A 15844-nucleotide genomic window follows, 5' to 3' on the forward strand; every position below is an offset into this window, starting at 1 on the left:
AAAAAAACAATCAAGTTTTATTAAAAATTGATAGCTTGGCCAGCAGAGGTAACAAATCCAAAGTGACAAAACCAATCCAAAATAAACAGACGGCACTTGCAGGGGAGAGGAGCCGCATTGAAAACCCACACAAGCAAACCAGGAAGTACAACAAACAATCTGACGAAGAGGAAGAAGAAGGCAGAACTATTTATACTCAGAGGGCTGACCAATAAAGTGGAGACAGGTGGGGGACAAGGCTCAGCTGAAGAAAAACAAGATAGTCAACAGACAGAAAGTAAAATCCAGGAACAAGATGCCAGAGGAAATGAGTTAACAGAATAAAAACAGGAAATGAACGAGGAGGCGCTGAAGCTGCAGTGACAGATGGAGGAACAGATGGGGAAACACTGAAGGAACTAAAAATAAATAACAAACTCAGAATAGGAATTGAGGCTGAATAAAAACCAAGGATGCAAAACCAACGCCGAAGCACCAGCAGTGCTTCTAATCTCCACAAGCACAAAACGATAAGAAGAGACAAGAGCTCGAATAGAACAAGAGCTAATGCTCGAAGTGCTGGAACCATACCAACCACCGTGGACCCTACAGAGGTCACGCACATCGCCCAACTCCTCCAGGATGGCACATCAATACCTGCCACTGCCTGAAAGGTTTGCTGCGTCTCCCTGTATGGTCTCAAGAGCATGAAGAAGATTACAGGAAGCAAGCAGTTACTCTAGGAGAGCTGGACAGACAGGGAGTAAGAGGACGAGCACTGCCAGAGTGACAAAATGACCTCCAGCAGGAAACTAATGTGAATGTCTCTTAATAACTGGCTCTGGTCATAGTATTGTAGGTCCTGGTGCAGACCTGGGACAAGATCCTCAAAAACACCATCTATAGTCTCATTAGGAGTGTTCCCCAATGTCGTCAGGCATGCATACAAGCATGTACTGAGTAACATTTTGAGTTGCTGCGATGAAATTTTGCCAAAACGGACTATTCGTCAGTTCTTCTCTTTGTGGTGTTTTTGATCATTTTCATTTCTGTCACACCATGTGACATATTTTTATATCCTAACACATATTCCAGTCCATATCAGTATAGACATCCATTAAGTTTATTTTTTCCAGGTGAGATCTGATGTGTTTTCAAAGGTTTCCTTTCATTTTTCTGAGCTGTGTACATTTTGCTACTGAACTAGTACAGTGTGAAACTGGCTCCACGTGTTTGTGTTTGTATTGGTATTAAATCAGGAAGTAATCAGGTAGTTCAAAAATAGACAGTTGTTGTTGCATGTAGATATGCCAGCGTACAACACACTGACGCTGACTGAAACGGGAAAGGAATGTTTGTTTTTGAAAGGTTATGTTTGTCTATCGTCTATCAGTAGGTGGTAAAGAGGTAAAAACAAGCAGGCGAAGTATTTTTATCGACTGCAACATGTCAAATGTCTGTTCATGCTCTCCTCTGTGGGCAGTACATGACAGTGTTAGACAGCTTTTAAGTGGGTTGTTCCCATTATGTGGAGTGTCAGAATCATATGACTGTCCATGTGCTTCAGTGATGCGTTCAGCCAAACACTCCAGAGACAAAAATGTCTCTTTTCCCAGTAAAACATCCAAAAGACACTTTTTTTTCCTGTGTTTTTTTGCATGGAGATGTAGATGAATGTAATTTATTATTACATTTTATTAGAATAATTAAGAGTAGACGTAGATTAGAAAGTAGTTGAATCCATTTTTTGTTACAGTTGCATTTTGTTACCAGCTGGTGGAGCTGCAGTCTCGAGGGAGACGCTGTTCAATCTAAGCCGGTAAATGTTCCTCTGATTTAGCCAACTTACCAATATTTCACTGTATAAATAAATTCCTTTTTACAAATTGCAGGTGTTGATTCCTTTCTAAACCTGATAAAAAAGAAGATAAAATCATAAAATCATAATTATCTTTTTTTTCACTGCAGTCCAGAAAGCAAATGCAAACATTTACAAAGGTACAGAAGGCAAGCGGAGGATGTGTTTTTTTTCTGAGATTCTCCGTATGTTTGAGGTGATTTTCGCCTCACAGAGTATTTTTTGAGCAATGAGATGGTCGTTGTTGTTGTGTGTCAGCGAAAAGTGCAGCCGTGCTTTATTTGCGATGCATGTGACATTAACAAAGCGATAAACAATCTTCAGCGCTTCTTTGTAAAGTTTGAGTGCATGACCTTGCTGAATGCAACAGCTCATCACTTCACAGTATTCAGGATGGTAAACATAGGGAAGCGAGAAAAGTGTGCACAAGTAGTAACCATGGCAACAGATTCTAAATGTACGTCTTGGTCAAAGTCGAGCCGAGTGCTCCACGAGCAAAGGAAGAAAGAATTTCCAGGTTTTCGCTGCACCAGTGTGTGCGTTATAAGAATGCAATAAAACAGGAGGGGGAAACTGATTTGCAAACATATGACGCAGAAGAGGGATTTTTGAGAGACTGTCAAATATTTAAACGCCAGTTTTGTCTCTGCTTCCCTTCCTCTCTGTTTTTCCAATCAGCTGGCACCTGATGATGCCTGGAAGTGCCCCCATTGTAAGCAGCTGCAGCAGGGCATGGTGAAGATGAGCCTGTGGACCCTGCCAGACATCCTCATTCTCCATCTGAAGCGCTTCAGGCAGGTGGGTGAGCGGAGGAACAAGCTCACCACATTCGTGCATTTCCCCCTGGTGGGCCTGGACATGACGCCGCACGTGGTGCATCGCAGCCACGGCGCCCATCAGCACCCTCTACAGCCGGGCTGGAAGCAGAGCAGACGACCTGACCTGGCTCCTCCTGACTATCTGTATGATCTGTATGCTGTGTGCAACCACCACGGAGGCATGCACGGTGGACATTACACAGGTAACATCTAAGAAATGTACTTAGAAGTTTGTACTTTATTTGTACAGTAACAAAGTCCCTCACAGTTTAGATAAAAACACATTAAAACCAAGTGACCATATTTATAGATGTAAATTCATTCCAGCTGCCACTGGGCAAGAGGTGGGGATTCTGGATAGGTCACTAATTTGTCACAGGGCAGACAACCTTTCACATTTATGGGCAATTTGGAATCGCCAATTAAGCTAATTTCACTAAGTGCATGTGACGTGCACGCATTGGGGGGAAAGGCCCCAGCCAGATGGTGGATTTGAACTCAGGGCCTTCTTACTTCTTACACCACACCACCATGGGGATTTTTTAGGTTGTGCGAAGTCTTGTTAGCAGTCTAACCGCTGCTTTCTGGACCAGTTGAAGATAGGCTGGGGAGATCAGAGATTTATGTAAAACCTGAGTTTTATCTGAGGAAGCAAGACTGGATGAGTTTTGGGATGTGAGATTCAAAATTCAGTTGTTTGTTGCAAGGTTCTTACCAGAATTTTTTACACAGCTTTCTTAAGGATTTCAAAAAATGAATAGAAGTTTGGAAATGGGCCTGTAATTGTCGGTGGGATCTCCGGACGTTTTGGGGGGGATTTTAAGCAGAGGGATGACAGAGGCTGTTTTAAAATAATCTGGCATGCGCTCAGATGATAGTGACAGTAGCAGATAAAGTCAGTCCGAAAATCAGTAAAAAAGAACATTCCAGAAACCGGTCTTTCTCTGCACCAGCTCCAGGTTTTAATGCTGTGAGTAATTGGTGTATTTGACCCCTCACCCAAACTGTCATGATGCTGTAACGCAGATGAAAGAAGCAAGGCTTTCCCTGAAAAAGCAGTTTTGGCACCATAAGTTATAATGATACCTTTCTATAGGCTACATCGTTCAGTATAAACTGGGCCTTCACACTTTATCCTGTGAGATGTGCGTGGCTTTTGTGGCCTTCTTTTCTTTCACTCAGAGGATGTGTCATGACTTCCAAAAAGAATTTCAAATTTTGATTTTTACAACCATAGAGCACTTTTCCACTTAACCTCAGTCTGTATTAAATTACCTCAGGTCCAGAGAAGGCTGCAGCATTTTCTCCCATAAAAGTGAGGATACATTTATTATGACAGAAGTTTTTAGAGTGAACAGGAAAGCTGGGAGAGAGAGCGGGGGAAGACAAGCAGCAAAAGCCCTGGGATAGATAGAACTCAGGTTTCTGCAGTAGCCTTATGATATATGGGTCGCCTGCTCAAGCTAGGCGATGAAATAAAATGATTTCAAGGCCAAGACCGATTTCTCCCACACAGCCCTCGTGGAGTTGCAATATGTAGATGACGGCACTAACATCGCCCACACAGAAAAAGATCTTCAGTGCATGCTAAATGGCTCTGTCTGGGCAAACTTGCACATCGGCGTGACTTTAAAGAAAATAAAAAAAGACAGCAAGGATCTTAATTAACCTCGGCAAGTCTTCCATAAAATAAAAATTGACATTGTAAGCCCCGAAAATGATCTTCTTGAAGAAGCAGAAACAAACAGCATGACCACCACCATCATTAGACGCCAGCTGACATGCTGATTGATGTAAGTCTGATTCATAAACAGGTCCTCTGCCTACAACTAAATGACTGCAAGTAAGCAATAGAATAAAAAAATAGAAACTCAAAGGATTTAACTGAGAGGACTTTGGGTAAAAAAGAATTACATCAAGTGCGAGAAGAAACAGTGTAATTGACTTGCACTCATCTCAGACAAGCTGCCAGAAATGAGCTGTTCCAGAACTTCCAGTTTGAGCCATCCCAAGTCTCAGAAAGGATCCATACAAGAGCCCAATCTGTTTAAAAGCCCAGTGAGGACACCCTGTGGCAAAGACATAGAAAAGCATTCATATTATCAGCTGCCTTGGTCATTAGCCGCAGCATGGGTATTAATAGAAAGCTGAACAGACAGTTAAGGATCCAATTACCCATGCATTGTGTATTTTCCTGTGTATGTTTATGAGCAAACTCCCACAGACACACCCATCTGTGTACCACTTTTTCACTCATTAATTAGTCAAATAAAGAAACAACTGCAGTGACATCCTTTCGCCGGAGCCTAGCAGAAATCAAAGAGTTTGGTCTCTCTGCTTTTTCCATTGTAATTTCAGCCTATTGCAGGAACTCTGTTGACGGCCAGTGGTACAGTTATGATGACAGCAGCGCTGAGCCAGTTCCAGAGGCGGAGGTGTGCACACGTGGAGCCTACATCCTCTTCTACCAGAGGAGAAACACTATCCCCCCCTGGTCTGCCAGCTCCTCAGTCACAGGTCAGTCCTTTCAGATGCTGCAGAGTGCCTTGCTATTATTAGTTGGCTGGAATCTGCTACACCTCATTCATATAATATAAAACTAATGGAGGCAACATGAGAGTGTCATTGCACCTCACACCCTCATTATCAGGTAAAAACTCTATTTTTAGCCCCATCAGTGTTCATTTTCACTGCCTCATCTTGTGTTGTAGCTAATAGCCAACAAGACCTGCTGCCAGTCTCTATTTACATGAGTCACAGAGACGCTCTTTTTCATAGTTTCTACCTAATGTCTGTTTTTCCTAATGGATGAAAATAGATACTACTCCACAATCACAGATCGGTTGCCATCTCGATGCAGGATTGCTTCTTCTAATGGAGCTGTAGTTGGTCTTTTTCTCTTAATGTGCATGCTTATTATTGGACTGCAGAGCAACAAAACAAATTATTTTCATTCCTCTGTTTAGGTTCCACCAGCTCGTCTGCCTCTGACCACTGGCTGGTCCGGCTGACAGGGGGCAGTAAGAGGGGCAGTGTGGTGTCAGGAGGACCTGTGCCAGGATCTCTGGGAGCCGTACAAGCCCCTGAGTCTCCTGAGTTGCCAGTGTTTAGAGATGAACCTCCCAAAACAGTGGAAACATGTAGGTATCTGGACTAATGTGTATAGTTGGTATATTGTATAAAACACAAGAAGGCAAAAAAAACCCTTTAAGAGTAAAAGATGAGGTGCATTTTATAGTTTACAGTGCTACATTGTTACCAAAGGACTTGTATTCAAATGCATCCAGTCTCAATGATAAGCTATGGAAAGCTTGGTTAACTCCTTTCTCATCTTAACAAAAGGAGAAAACAATTCCTTGTTTTGAGTTAGTATTTTATTGTTGTTCTTGCTGATGATCTTGATGTGATTCCAACCTCGTGCAGGTCTATAATCTTGACCCTGACGTCCTTTGACAGTTTTTTGGTCTTGCCCAAAAAAAAAAGATATTTTAAAAATATATCAATGTGAATTATTTAATTTCATTAAAAAATAAATTAAGCAGTGAGTGGAGAGGTGGTGGAGAGGTTGGAATGGATGAAATGTATTCTGTGTGCTTCATTCACACCAATCTAACACAACCACAATCTCTGAGAGTCAGACTCTGGTTTGGTTGTTGAATACTTATTTCACTCAGTTACATGCAAATCAATAGATAATGTTTATGTGATGTGTTTTTCTGCATTTTTCTTTGATGTTCTGTCTCTCTCCATCAAAATGAAACTACTATGAAAGTCAGAGATTGTTCATTTTTGTGTAACTCAGGAGACCTACAAATAAGTTTTTCCCCAACTTTAAATAAGGACTATTTTGACTTTGTTAATCATGCAAAATTTGCAGATTCATGCAGATTTTTACAAATATATCATCCTAAACTCTCCTCCTCCTTGGAATCATTTTTTGCATTCTGGTATAACAATAATCTATCCAGGTCATGTCAATTTCTTTTTTTAAACTTTGTCTCGTGTCTTGTCTCCTATAGATGGGTCAGAAAACAATCAGTTTGTCAGAGGGTACCAGGGCAGGAGTGTAAGCATGAGATCGCCAACTAAGCCCAAGGACACCCTGAACAAAGTTCTCCCACTGAGGTGGTCCTTTGGTTCCAGAGACCGTATCAAGCACTCTGCCCAGACTCAATCTGGAGAGCTGGTGGAGTATCTCGAGTCCGGTCGGCGTCCAAGATGTACCAAAGACCCCATCATCACGCTGGTGGCTACCCCGCCACAAAGAAACCCCCATGGAAGAGTCTTTGAAGCAGGACAGGACTGCAGTTCACCGAGCGGCAGCAGCCTCAGCTGTACAGACAGAGTCAGCTCTGAAAGTTGTTACTCCCCCAAAATACCAGAGGGACAGAGCAGAACTTTTGCAGAGAGAAACATCGGCCATGGAGGCGATAATGGCAGCAAAGATGTCAAAGCTCGAGATGATGATTCTCTGAGAAGGAGATCATCTAAGAGAGCGAGGCCAGACCAGGGCAGGACCCTGGAGTTCCAGCTACATAGAGGGGCCATTCTAGGCGGTCAGTTCAGCCACAGCGCACCCCCGAGCAGAGATTCTACACTGAGAAGATCTAAGGTCCACATAGGGGCGACTCCCAGGGCACAAAAAGACTTGTTACAGATGGTCCTTCAGCCTGAGGACAGGAGGGTGCAAAGAGGACATGAAGGTCGGAGCCAAGAAAGTCTCTTCTCTTTTTTTAAGCCCGGTTTCTTGAAGAAAGACATTCCAAGGTCACCAGTCAAGGGGCAAGAGAAGCGCCTGAAAGACCATGAAGATCTGGGAAGGCTGGCGAGTAGCAATTTAGCCAAGCTGTCCCTCTCCAACGGGACTCTGACTGCTGCGGCACTAGAAGAGAGGAAAGGCGCCGGTGGGCCCAACTGCGATGGCCATAACTGCAAAGTCCAGCTGGTCAACGGAAAGGCTGGAAGTCATGACCCTGTCGACATCAAACGCGCTCACAGCTCCAGCAACATCCAGACGAAACTAGATTTGACATTTCGCAGGTGCGCCTCCCTGCAGAGGAACGGAGAAGTCACGATCCCTGCAGCTCACCGCGTCCTGCTGGCGGACAAGCCGGGTTACGCCACTCTGCAGCGGACGCGATACAGTACCACCTCACTGGGTAGGCACGGAGCTTTCCCTGAGGCCTGTTTTAAAGGTCACATTGCACTCTGAAATTAATTATTATGTTATGTGGAATTGTAAATAAAATCCTTTCAGTTTGTCTGGTCTAAAAAAACAAAAAGCACAAATTAGAGCTAATGTCAGCAGCATGGTTGATGTTTTTCTTCTTATGTCAGCTTGGTTTTAAAATGAGAAACTGCCTTTGGTGAACAAAGAAGTGGTGACAGTGGAAGCGGATTGGCCAAACATTCCTGCTGCTGTAATGCACTAATTGAAACTGTGGAATGAATTCCAATTGATGGATTAGGTGTAAGCTATTAAATTCCAGCAAATGCAGCCACACATGTCAAAATCTCAGTTGAAGCCAGCTTTTTCTTTGTTACCAATGCTAATGCTGATTTCCTGTTTGACAGGTGATCAAATACTAATTGTTTCCTTTTATATCCCATTATAAGTGCCTCTGTGAGAGCCTTGAATGACTGCTGAACACCCGAGCTCCCTACTGATTCCTCCACACCCACGCACTGGGAGAAGCCCACAGCTGGAGGCATCGCCGAATCAAAGTACATCTTCTCTCTCCCCTTCATAGTACTGTTCTAAGTTCTCACCTGTGTGTGTCTTAAATGAAATCTATGCAGAGATGAATTACTAAGGGAAAATACTGCTGTAATATGATTTGTTTCCTGCACTTTTTGTGTTGTTTTTACACTGCTGTCTGCTGTTAGTACACTACATGTTTGAGTTTATGATCAACTTTTTTGAAAGTGGAGGTTGATATGGTGAATTTGCATAGTTTTAGTCCATTGTGGAGTGTGGCATGTAGTGACTAAAGAACAGTTTACAGTTAATGGGCGATGATGTGTAAGATTGTTCTAAAGCGCTGCAAAAACTATACTAACACAGCACTGTTAACCGGCTGTATTATCAGTTAAATATTATATTTTGTTGCACTTTCTTTTTTGTACACTTTTCCATATCTGAGCTCATTTGGAACAATTGCATTGTACAAATTGGGCAAAACCAACAGATACAGATGAGGACAGAGTTATTAGCCTCCCCTTTTTCCAAAGTACTGATACACAGAGCAGGCAATTTTTAACAAAGCTTTTCCAAACATCCTAGTTTTATTTTGGATGCTTATGTTATTTTACTTATCAGTGCCAAAATTATTAGCCCAGTTGATGTAAAAAGTCAAATGTGAATCCCTTTTGCTGGATAACCACCTGCATGTTCTTCTTTGGTGAATCTCTCAAGCTCCTACAGATTCGATGGCCTTCTGGCATGGAACTTGGTCTTCAGTTCATCCCACAGATTTTAGGTAGGATCCAATTTAGGGTTTTGTGTAGTCCAGTCAATAATATTCACTTTGGTCTTCTCAGTCGAGTTCTTCCCCAGGAGCGATGTGTGTTTTGGGTCATTCCTGTGTTGCAAGATAGAGTTCCTTCCACATTGATGAGATCCTCAGTTCAAGATGCACTGGAGCATCCCCACAGCCTAATAATCCCACCACCGTGTTTCACTGTGGGGTCGGTGTTCTTTGGTTGTAGGCCTACAATGTAAGCAGAGTCTCTGTGGCCGAAGAGCTCTAGTTTCATCTCATCTGACCAAAGGACACGCTTCCAGTACGCTTATTATTTCTCCAAGTTGTTAGTAACATACTTTCATCTGTCTCTTCTGCAGAAGTTTTTCTTGCTCTGCAACCTCCCAATCCACTCCTGTACATGGTTCGAGTGATAGTCTTCTTGGAGACTACAATTCCCTACTTGACTAAGTCATTCAATGGTGTCTTGGCAGTTGTTGGCAAATTTTCTTTCCAGAGTCTTTGAGATCTTTGGCTTCCTACCTCTGCCAGGCTCGTTCTGTACTCTGTGACTCTCTTTTAATTTCTTGATGATACTTCTCACTCCAGTTGTTGACACCTGGAAATGCTGTGACCACTTTGTATATCCTTGCTTTGGGATTATCAAGATTGCTCTGTTACAAAAGCAATAGGGAAAATTAGAAATTTCATACAGGTGATAATAATTTTGTTCTCATCTGTACTTCGGCTGGTGAAGAGTATGTAAGGGGACTTTCATGACTAAAGGTTTGTTCTGGGGGGGTGTTGGAGCTGTGAAACCCCATTCTTTCCAAATGTGCATTTTCCAGTGGTTGGTTTGCTCTGACGTCATGAGGAAATTTTAAGAAAGCACAGAAAACATGTTTTTACCACCTCAGTGGCTTGCACAGCAATAAAGGAGAGGGCTGTTTTTTTTTTTTTTATCTCCACATCTGCTGCTCCAGTGTGTGGGAGAGTGAGTGTGTACTGTATGTCTTTTTCACTCGAGTTGGATTGAAATTTTGCTGATTTAAAAAAATCGTAGGTTGTTCTTTCATCGAAGACTTGAAGATAGGCAGAGTGTTAATGGCAATCATGCTTCAAAGCATTCCCTGAAAATTGTATAAAGTAGCCGCCAGAAGCAGGAGCTCTTCCTGAATATTTAGTGTCTGTTTAATTCAGAGTAATCACCATTTCTGGAGCTGCACCGTGATAGCTTTCTCCGATGCGGCGGAAGGATGAGCAAACCAGAAATAACATTTTTTTTCTCTATTCAAACTCGACGATAAGCTTTTGATTTACAATAAACTGTTTTCAGTGTTTTAAATTTGTCACTGATGCTTTTCAGAGTCCCTGTTAGTTGCACACACTGTATCTGTCCTCGCTGTTTTATGTTCTGTCATTTGACGTAACTGTTTAAAATCACTATTTACCAAATTAAGTGATCATACATGAAGGATGTGTCTGATACATTATTTGGGAACAATGGCTAGATTCTATTTTATTAACTTTTTTAAAAGTCTACATTTTGTACCTGATGTGTAATTATGTAATTTAAGTACCAGATTAAAACTGTATGCTTCAGATTACCACGAAAGGGCGGAATAATAGGTTTGGTAGGTTTGAATGTGACACAACACACGCAAGTTCTTGAATCGGACTGTCTGTAACATCTGCATAACGTACTGAGAGTTTTATGGGTTGCAAATTAAACACAGCTTTTCTCACAAATCATGTCAGTGTGGCAGAATTATTTGTGGTGCATTTTTCTCAACATTGCTTCAAATAAATGAAAAACAGCTGAGTTTTTTCTTTTATTTAAAAAAAAGGCATTGCATGGCTCCTCTTAATTCATACTTAATCATCTTTTTTTTTAAACTCAAAGTGTGAATAATAACATTTTTAAATTTAAAAAAAAATGTTCATGCATACAAAACAATGTATAGATAATAACCAAGATTAATTTTCCAGAAACCAGTTTGTTAGTTACACCTGTTCAACTGCTTGTTAACACAACTATGAAATCAGCCAATCACATGGCAGCAACTACATGCATTTAAGTTTGCTGACATGCTCAAGGCTACCCGCTGGAGTTCAAACTAAGTGAAATTAAGTGGATATTTCAGAAACTGGTAATCTACTGAGATTTTCTCACACAACCAGTCCCTCGGGTTTACAGACAATGGTCTGAAAAATAGAAAGTATCCAGTATGTGGCAGTTCTCTGGGTGAAACTGAGGAAGAGTTTGCACAAGCTCACCAAAATTGGACAACAGAAGACTGGAAAACTGTTCCCTCCACTGATGAGTGTCAGGTTCTGTTCTGACATTCAGATGATAGGGTCAGAATTTGGTGCAAAAACAAAAATTATTGACACACTTCAGACACCTTGGAACCGACTCAGCATCATTTAAACACCACAGCCTATCTGAGTATTAATGCTTCCAGCAGGATGATACACCATATCCAGCTCATATCATCTCACACTGGTTTCTTGAACATGACAATGAGTTTGCCTCCATAGTCATCACATCTCAAACCAATAGGGCATCTTTGGGATGTGGTGGAATGGGCGAGTCACATCATGGATGTGCAGCCAACAAATCTGTAGTAACTGTGTGATGATGTCATGTCATAATGGTTATTATTCTAATTAGTTAGTTAGGTCCTCCTGCGCCATTCGGCGCATTGGGCGTCAAATGTCCGCCAACGTACTCGATCAGCTGCAGCTGCTTCGCCCTCATCGCAATGTCTGTGGTGCGTAAATCATCGATGAAAGTTCTCTACCATGTTGTACAGGGACAGCCTGGTTTCCATCTTGGTTACGTCCCTCTGCAGCTTCTAATCGTCTCAGTGTTTTCAGCTGGTGCTAATTGGCCACACCTAGTCAGGTGTGGATAAAAGCATACCTGAGGCAAGCTTTCCGGCAGTGCACTAGTCTTTGCCTTGGTGGCACCAGCCATTTTAGCCAACCTGGTTTTCCATTTTAGGATGAAACCTCTTCTCACCCACACTCTGTTGTTCGTCTCCTTTTTTTATGTTGCGGCTTTTGAGCCGGGTCGTAACAGGGTGGGTTCCACATGATGGCAATCTTGGGCAGTTGGTGTGGGGGTTGGCATAGAACATGACCTGCAAAGCGCACATGTCGCTCAGTCACAATGTCCTGGAGGGGACGTGTGGCAGTCCGACGGTGTACTTCTTCATTGGTGACATGGTCCCGGTAAGAGACCCCCAGGTTCCCTCTTAGCCATCGCTGTTGGGCCACATTGAGTCTTCTGGCTGATGTTTTCCACATCTCACAAGTACAGATCGCGGTAGGTATAACGATGGAGTTGAGCAGACGAATCTTCGTCACCAGATCGATCTTTGGGATTGACCAGATCGTCCGGAGCCGCTGAAAGACCGTACCTGCTTTTGCAAGCCGACAGACTGTAAAAACAGACTGTAGCAGTGGGTGGGCATCACTGGTTCAGCTCTGCAGTGGTTTAGGTCCGACCTCTCTGAAAGGACTTTGTGTGTCATAATGAATGATTTTACCTGTACTTCCGCTGCCCTCCCCTGGGGAGTACCTTGGGGTTCCATTCTTGGTCCTCTACTGTTCTCTTTCTATTTGCTACCAGCTTATATGCTGATGGCTGTCAAGTCTATTTCCTTTTAAAACACAGTGGTTCTGTTCAGCCTCTCCTTAAATGTCTCAAAGACATCAGGGGGTGAATTTTCTTAATAAGATAAGATAAGATAAGATAACCTTTATTAGTCCCACACGTGGGAAATTTGTTTTGTCACAGCAGGAAGTGGACAGTGCAAAAGTTATGAGGCAAAAATTAGAATACAATAAGAATAAATACAGTACACAACTGTACAGAATAGAATAAAATACTATATACAGTAGAATAAAATAAAATAAATATACAATAAGATAAAAATAGAATACAAATACAAATACTATATACAACTGAGTAAAAATACAACGATGACAGAAAGGATTATTGCACTTAGTATTATTGCATATGTATGGATGTGTGTGCTTGATCAGTTAAAGTCTTTATTATGGAGTCTGACAGCAGTGGGGAGGAAAGACCTGCGAAATCTCTCCGTCCCACACCGTGGGTGCCGCAGTCTCCCACTGAAGGAGCTGCTCAGTGCTGTCACAGTCTGCTGCATGGGGTGGGAGATGTTGTCCATCAGGGATGACAGCTTAGCCGCCATTCTCCTGTCACTCACCACCTCCACTGGGTCCAGAGGGCATCCTAGAACAGAGCTGGCCCTTCGGATCACCCTGTTCAGTCTCTTCCTGTCCCCAGCAGAGATGCTGCCGCCCCAGCAGACCACACCATAAAAGATAGCAGAAGCCACCACAGAGTCATAGAAGGTCTTCAGGAGTGGGCCCTCCACTCCAAACGACCTGAGTCTCCGCAGCAGGTACAGCCTGCTCTGCCCTTTCCTGTAGAGGGCGTCTGAGTTATGAGTCCAGTCCAGTCTATTGTTCAGATGAACACCAAGGTACCTGTAGCTGTCCACAGCCTCAATGTCCATACCTTGGATGTTCAGTGGTTGCAGTGGAGAATGCTTGTGCCTGCGGAAGTCTACCACCAGTTCCTTGGTTTTACTGGCGTTGATCTGGAGGTAGTTCAGCTGGCACCAGTCCACAAAGTCTTGGGTCAGACCTCTGTACTCCTTGTCGTCCCCATCAGTGATGAGGCCGACTATTGCAGAGTCATCAGAGAACTTCTGCAGGAAGCACTGGGTGGAATTGTGGGAGAAGTCTGCAGTGTAGATGGTGAAGAGGAACGGAGCCAGAACCGTTCCCTGTGGGGCCCCCGTACTGCAGACGACCCTGTCCGACACACAGCCCTGAGTCCTCACATACTGTGGTCGGTCGGTGAGGTAGTCCAGGATCCAGGTAGTGAGGTGATGGTCCACTCCAGAGTTCACCAGCTTGTCCTTTAGAACCGAGGGAAGAATGGTGTTGAAGGCACTGGAGAAATCAAAGAACATGATTCTCACAGTGCTTCCAGCGGTCTCCAGGTGAGCGAGGGAACGATGTAGGAGGTGAATGACGGCATCATCCGCTCCAATGCCAGGCTGGTAGGCAAACTGAAGTGGGTCCAGTGATGAGCTTATTAGGCGCCGAAGCTGAGCCAGGACCAACCGCTCCATTTTAATGAAAGAAAAGACTGAGGTCACAGTTCTTAAATCCAGTGGCTCCAGCTGTTTCCCTGCCTTTGACTTTTTCTGTTTGGCTCCACATGAAAAATCCAGCATCACCAATTTAGGTGTGAAGATGGACCCCAGCCTCCTTCCACTTGAGGCGGCAGTGCAAAACCAAGCCCATCCTGTCTAGATGGCACCGATCCACGCATTTATCATCTCTCGGATTATTATAATAGTCTTTTAAGTGGAATTCACAAGGCTTCCCTCTCACATCTACCGCTTTGTACAAAATGCTGCTGCACAATTTTTAGCATCCCTTCACTGGCTTCCCGTTCAGTTTTGAATCCCTTTTAAAATGATGTAATTTGTTTTTAAGACTCTTAATGATCTTGCCCCTTCTTATTTGTCTGAGCTGCTTCACCCTTACATGCCGTCACGTGCTCTTAGATCAGCTTTTGACTGTCCCAAAGACATTTTATAAAACCAGAGGAGCCAAAGCCTTTGCAGCTTTGGCTCCTAAAATGTGGAATGAGCCGCCCCCAGAAGCAGGCAGGCTATATCCTTTGCTGTTTTTAAACTCAGTATGAGTTGTCATCTGTCTTGAACTTTTACCCTTTGTATGTACCTGTGCTATTTTTAAATGTTCTTTAGCACCTATGTATTAACTTAGAGCTGATTTGAATGGAGTGAATAGTCCAAGTGTGAGCCATATTTCAAAGCTTGTAGGGAAGTGCCATGAAGTGCTTCACACCACATTTCATACACTGACACAACACAGCGCTGGGTGAACTATTTGAATTACTACAAGGTTGCCTTATCTCACCACAGCTGTTACCAGCAGCATTTTGTTTCTGCCTACGCCTTCTTTTTCTTTAGTTTCCCAGGTTAAAGAAGTTTCTTGCACACTGACAGAGCCTCACTGGGTTAGGTGTTGCAAAGATACATAAGATGTGCGAGATATTCTTTGAAAGAGCCTAAAAATCTAAAAATGTCTAAAACTATATCAGGACATCTCTACCCTGAAGGAGTCTGTGCTAGAAGAAGAAATCGTTACATCAGTTTCATTGAGACTGGGAGATGTACATTTTCAGGGTGTTTTTCAAACGGACCAGCATTAGAATAAAATGAAATGGAGTCTAACTTTTGGTCTTTTACTAAAGAAGGCCAAATAGGGGAAGAAAAATAAGCCCTTTCATCTATTTAAACAGGAACATGGCTGTGTGTTAGCTGTTCAACACTTGTATAAATACACTGTAACAAATTCCTGTAAAAACTGCAGCAGGATTTTACAGTAAGCAGGCTGTATTTCAAAAATCCAGTAGTATTGTGTAAACAGCAAAGCATTCTGGGAGCTGGTGGAAGTTTATTTGACTGTTACATCAAATGTACTGACTATACTTGAATTACAATTTCCCAATCACTGCTGGAATCAGAGTTACCCAATCTAAGATATAGACAAACCACCAAAGCAACATCCATATGTGTTATTTACATGTTTATTTTTTTAATCTGTGAAGAAAGTGGCGGTCGCCTCTGTTACAGTTAGATTTCAGTCGA

At 42.8% G+C, this 15844-nt stretch overlaps 1 protein-coding gene across 2 annotated transcripts in view; it reads left to right on the forward strand.

The window, feature by feature from the left end:
• usp43b (ubiquitin specific peptidase 43b) overlaps window positions 1-10865 on the forward strand; it is an 83575-nt gene extending 72710 nt beyond the window's left edge. For both annotated transcript variants that reach the window (XM_085270415.1, XM_085270416.1), the window contains 5 exons: window positions 2516-2858; window positions 5014-5172; window positions 5622-5795; window positions 6675-7814; window positions 8272-10865. In XM_085270415.1, coding sequence (XP_085126541.1) covers window positions 2516-2858; window positions 5014-5172; window positions 5622-5795; window positions 6675-7814; window positions 8272-8282 — 1827 coding nt within the window. In that variant the 3' untranslated portion in view covers window positions 8283-10865. The remainder of the gene's footprint in view (window positions 1-2515; window positions 2859-5013; window positions 5173-5621; window positions 5796-6674; window positions 7815-8271) is intronic.
• The last annotated feature ends 4979 nt before the right edge of the window (window positions 10866-15844 follow it).

This window comes from Mchenga conophoros, linkage group LG4 (genome assembly GCF_057382185.1).
Source record: "Mchenga conophoros isolate Kocher_MC1m ecotype Shallow Benthic linkage group LG4, M_conophoros_male_GT1.1, whole genome shotgun sequence".
NCBI lineage: Eukaryota > Metazoa > Chordata > Actinopteri > Cichliformes > Cichlidae > Mchenga > Mchenga conophoros.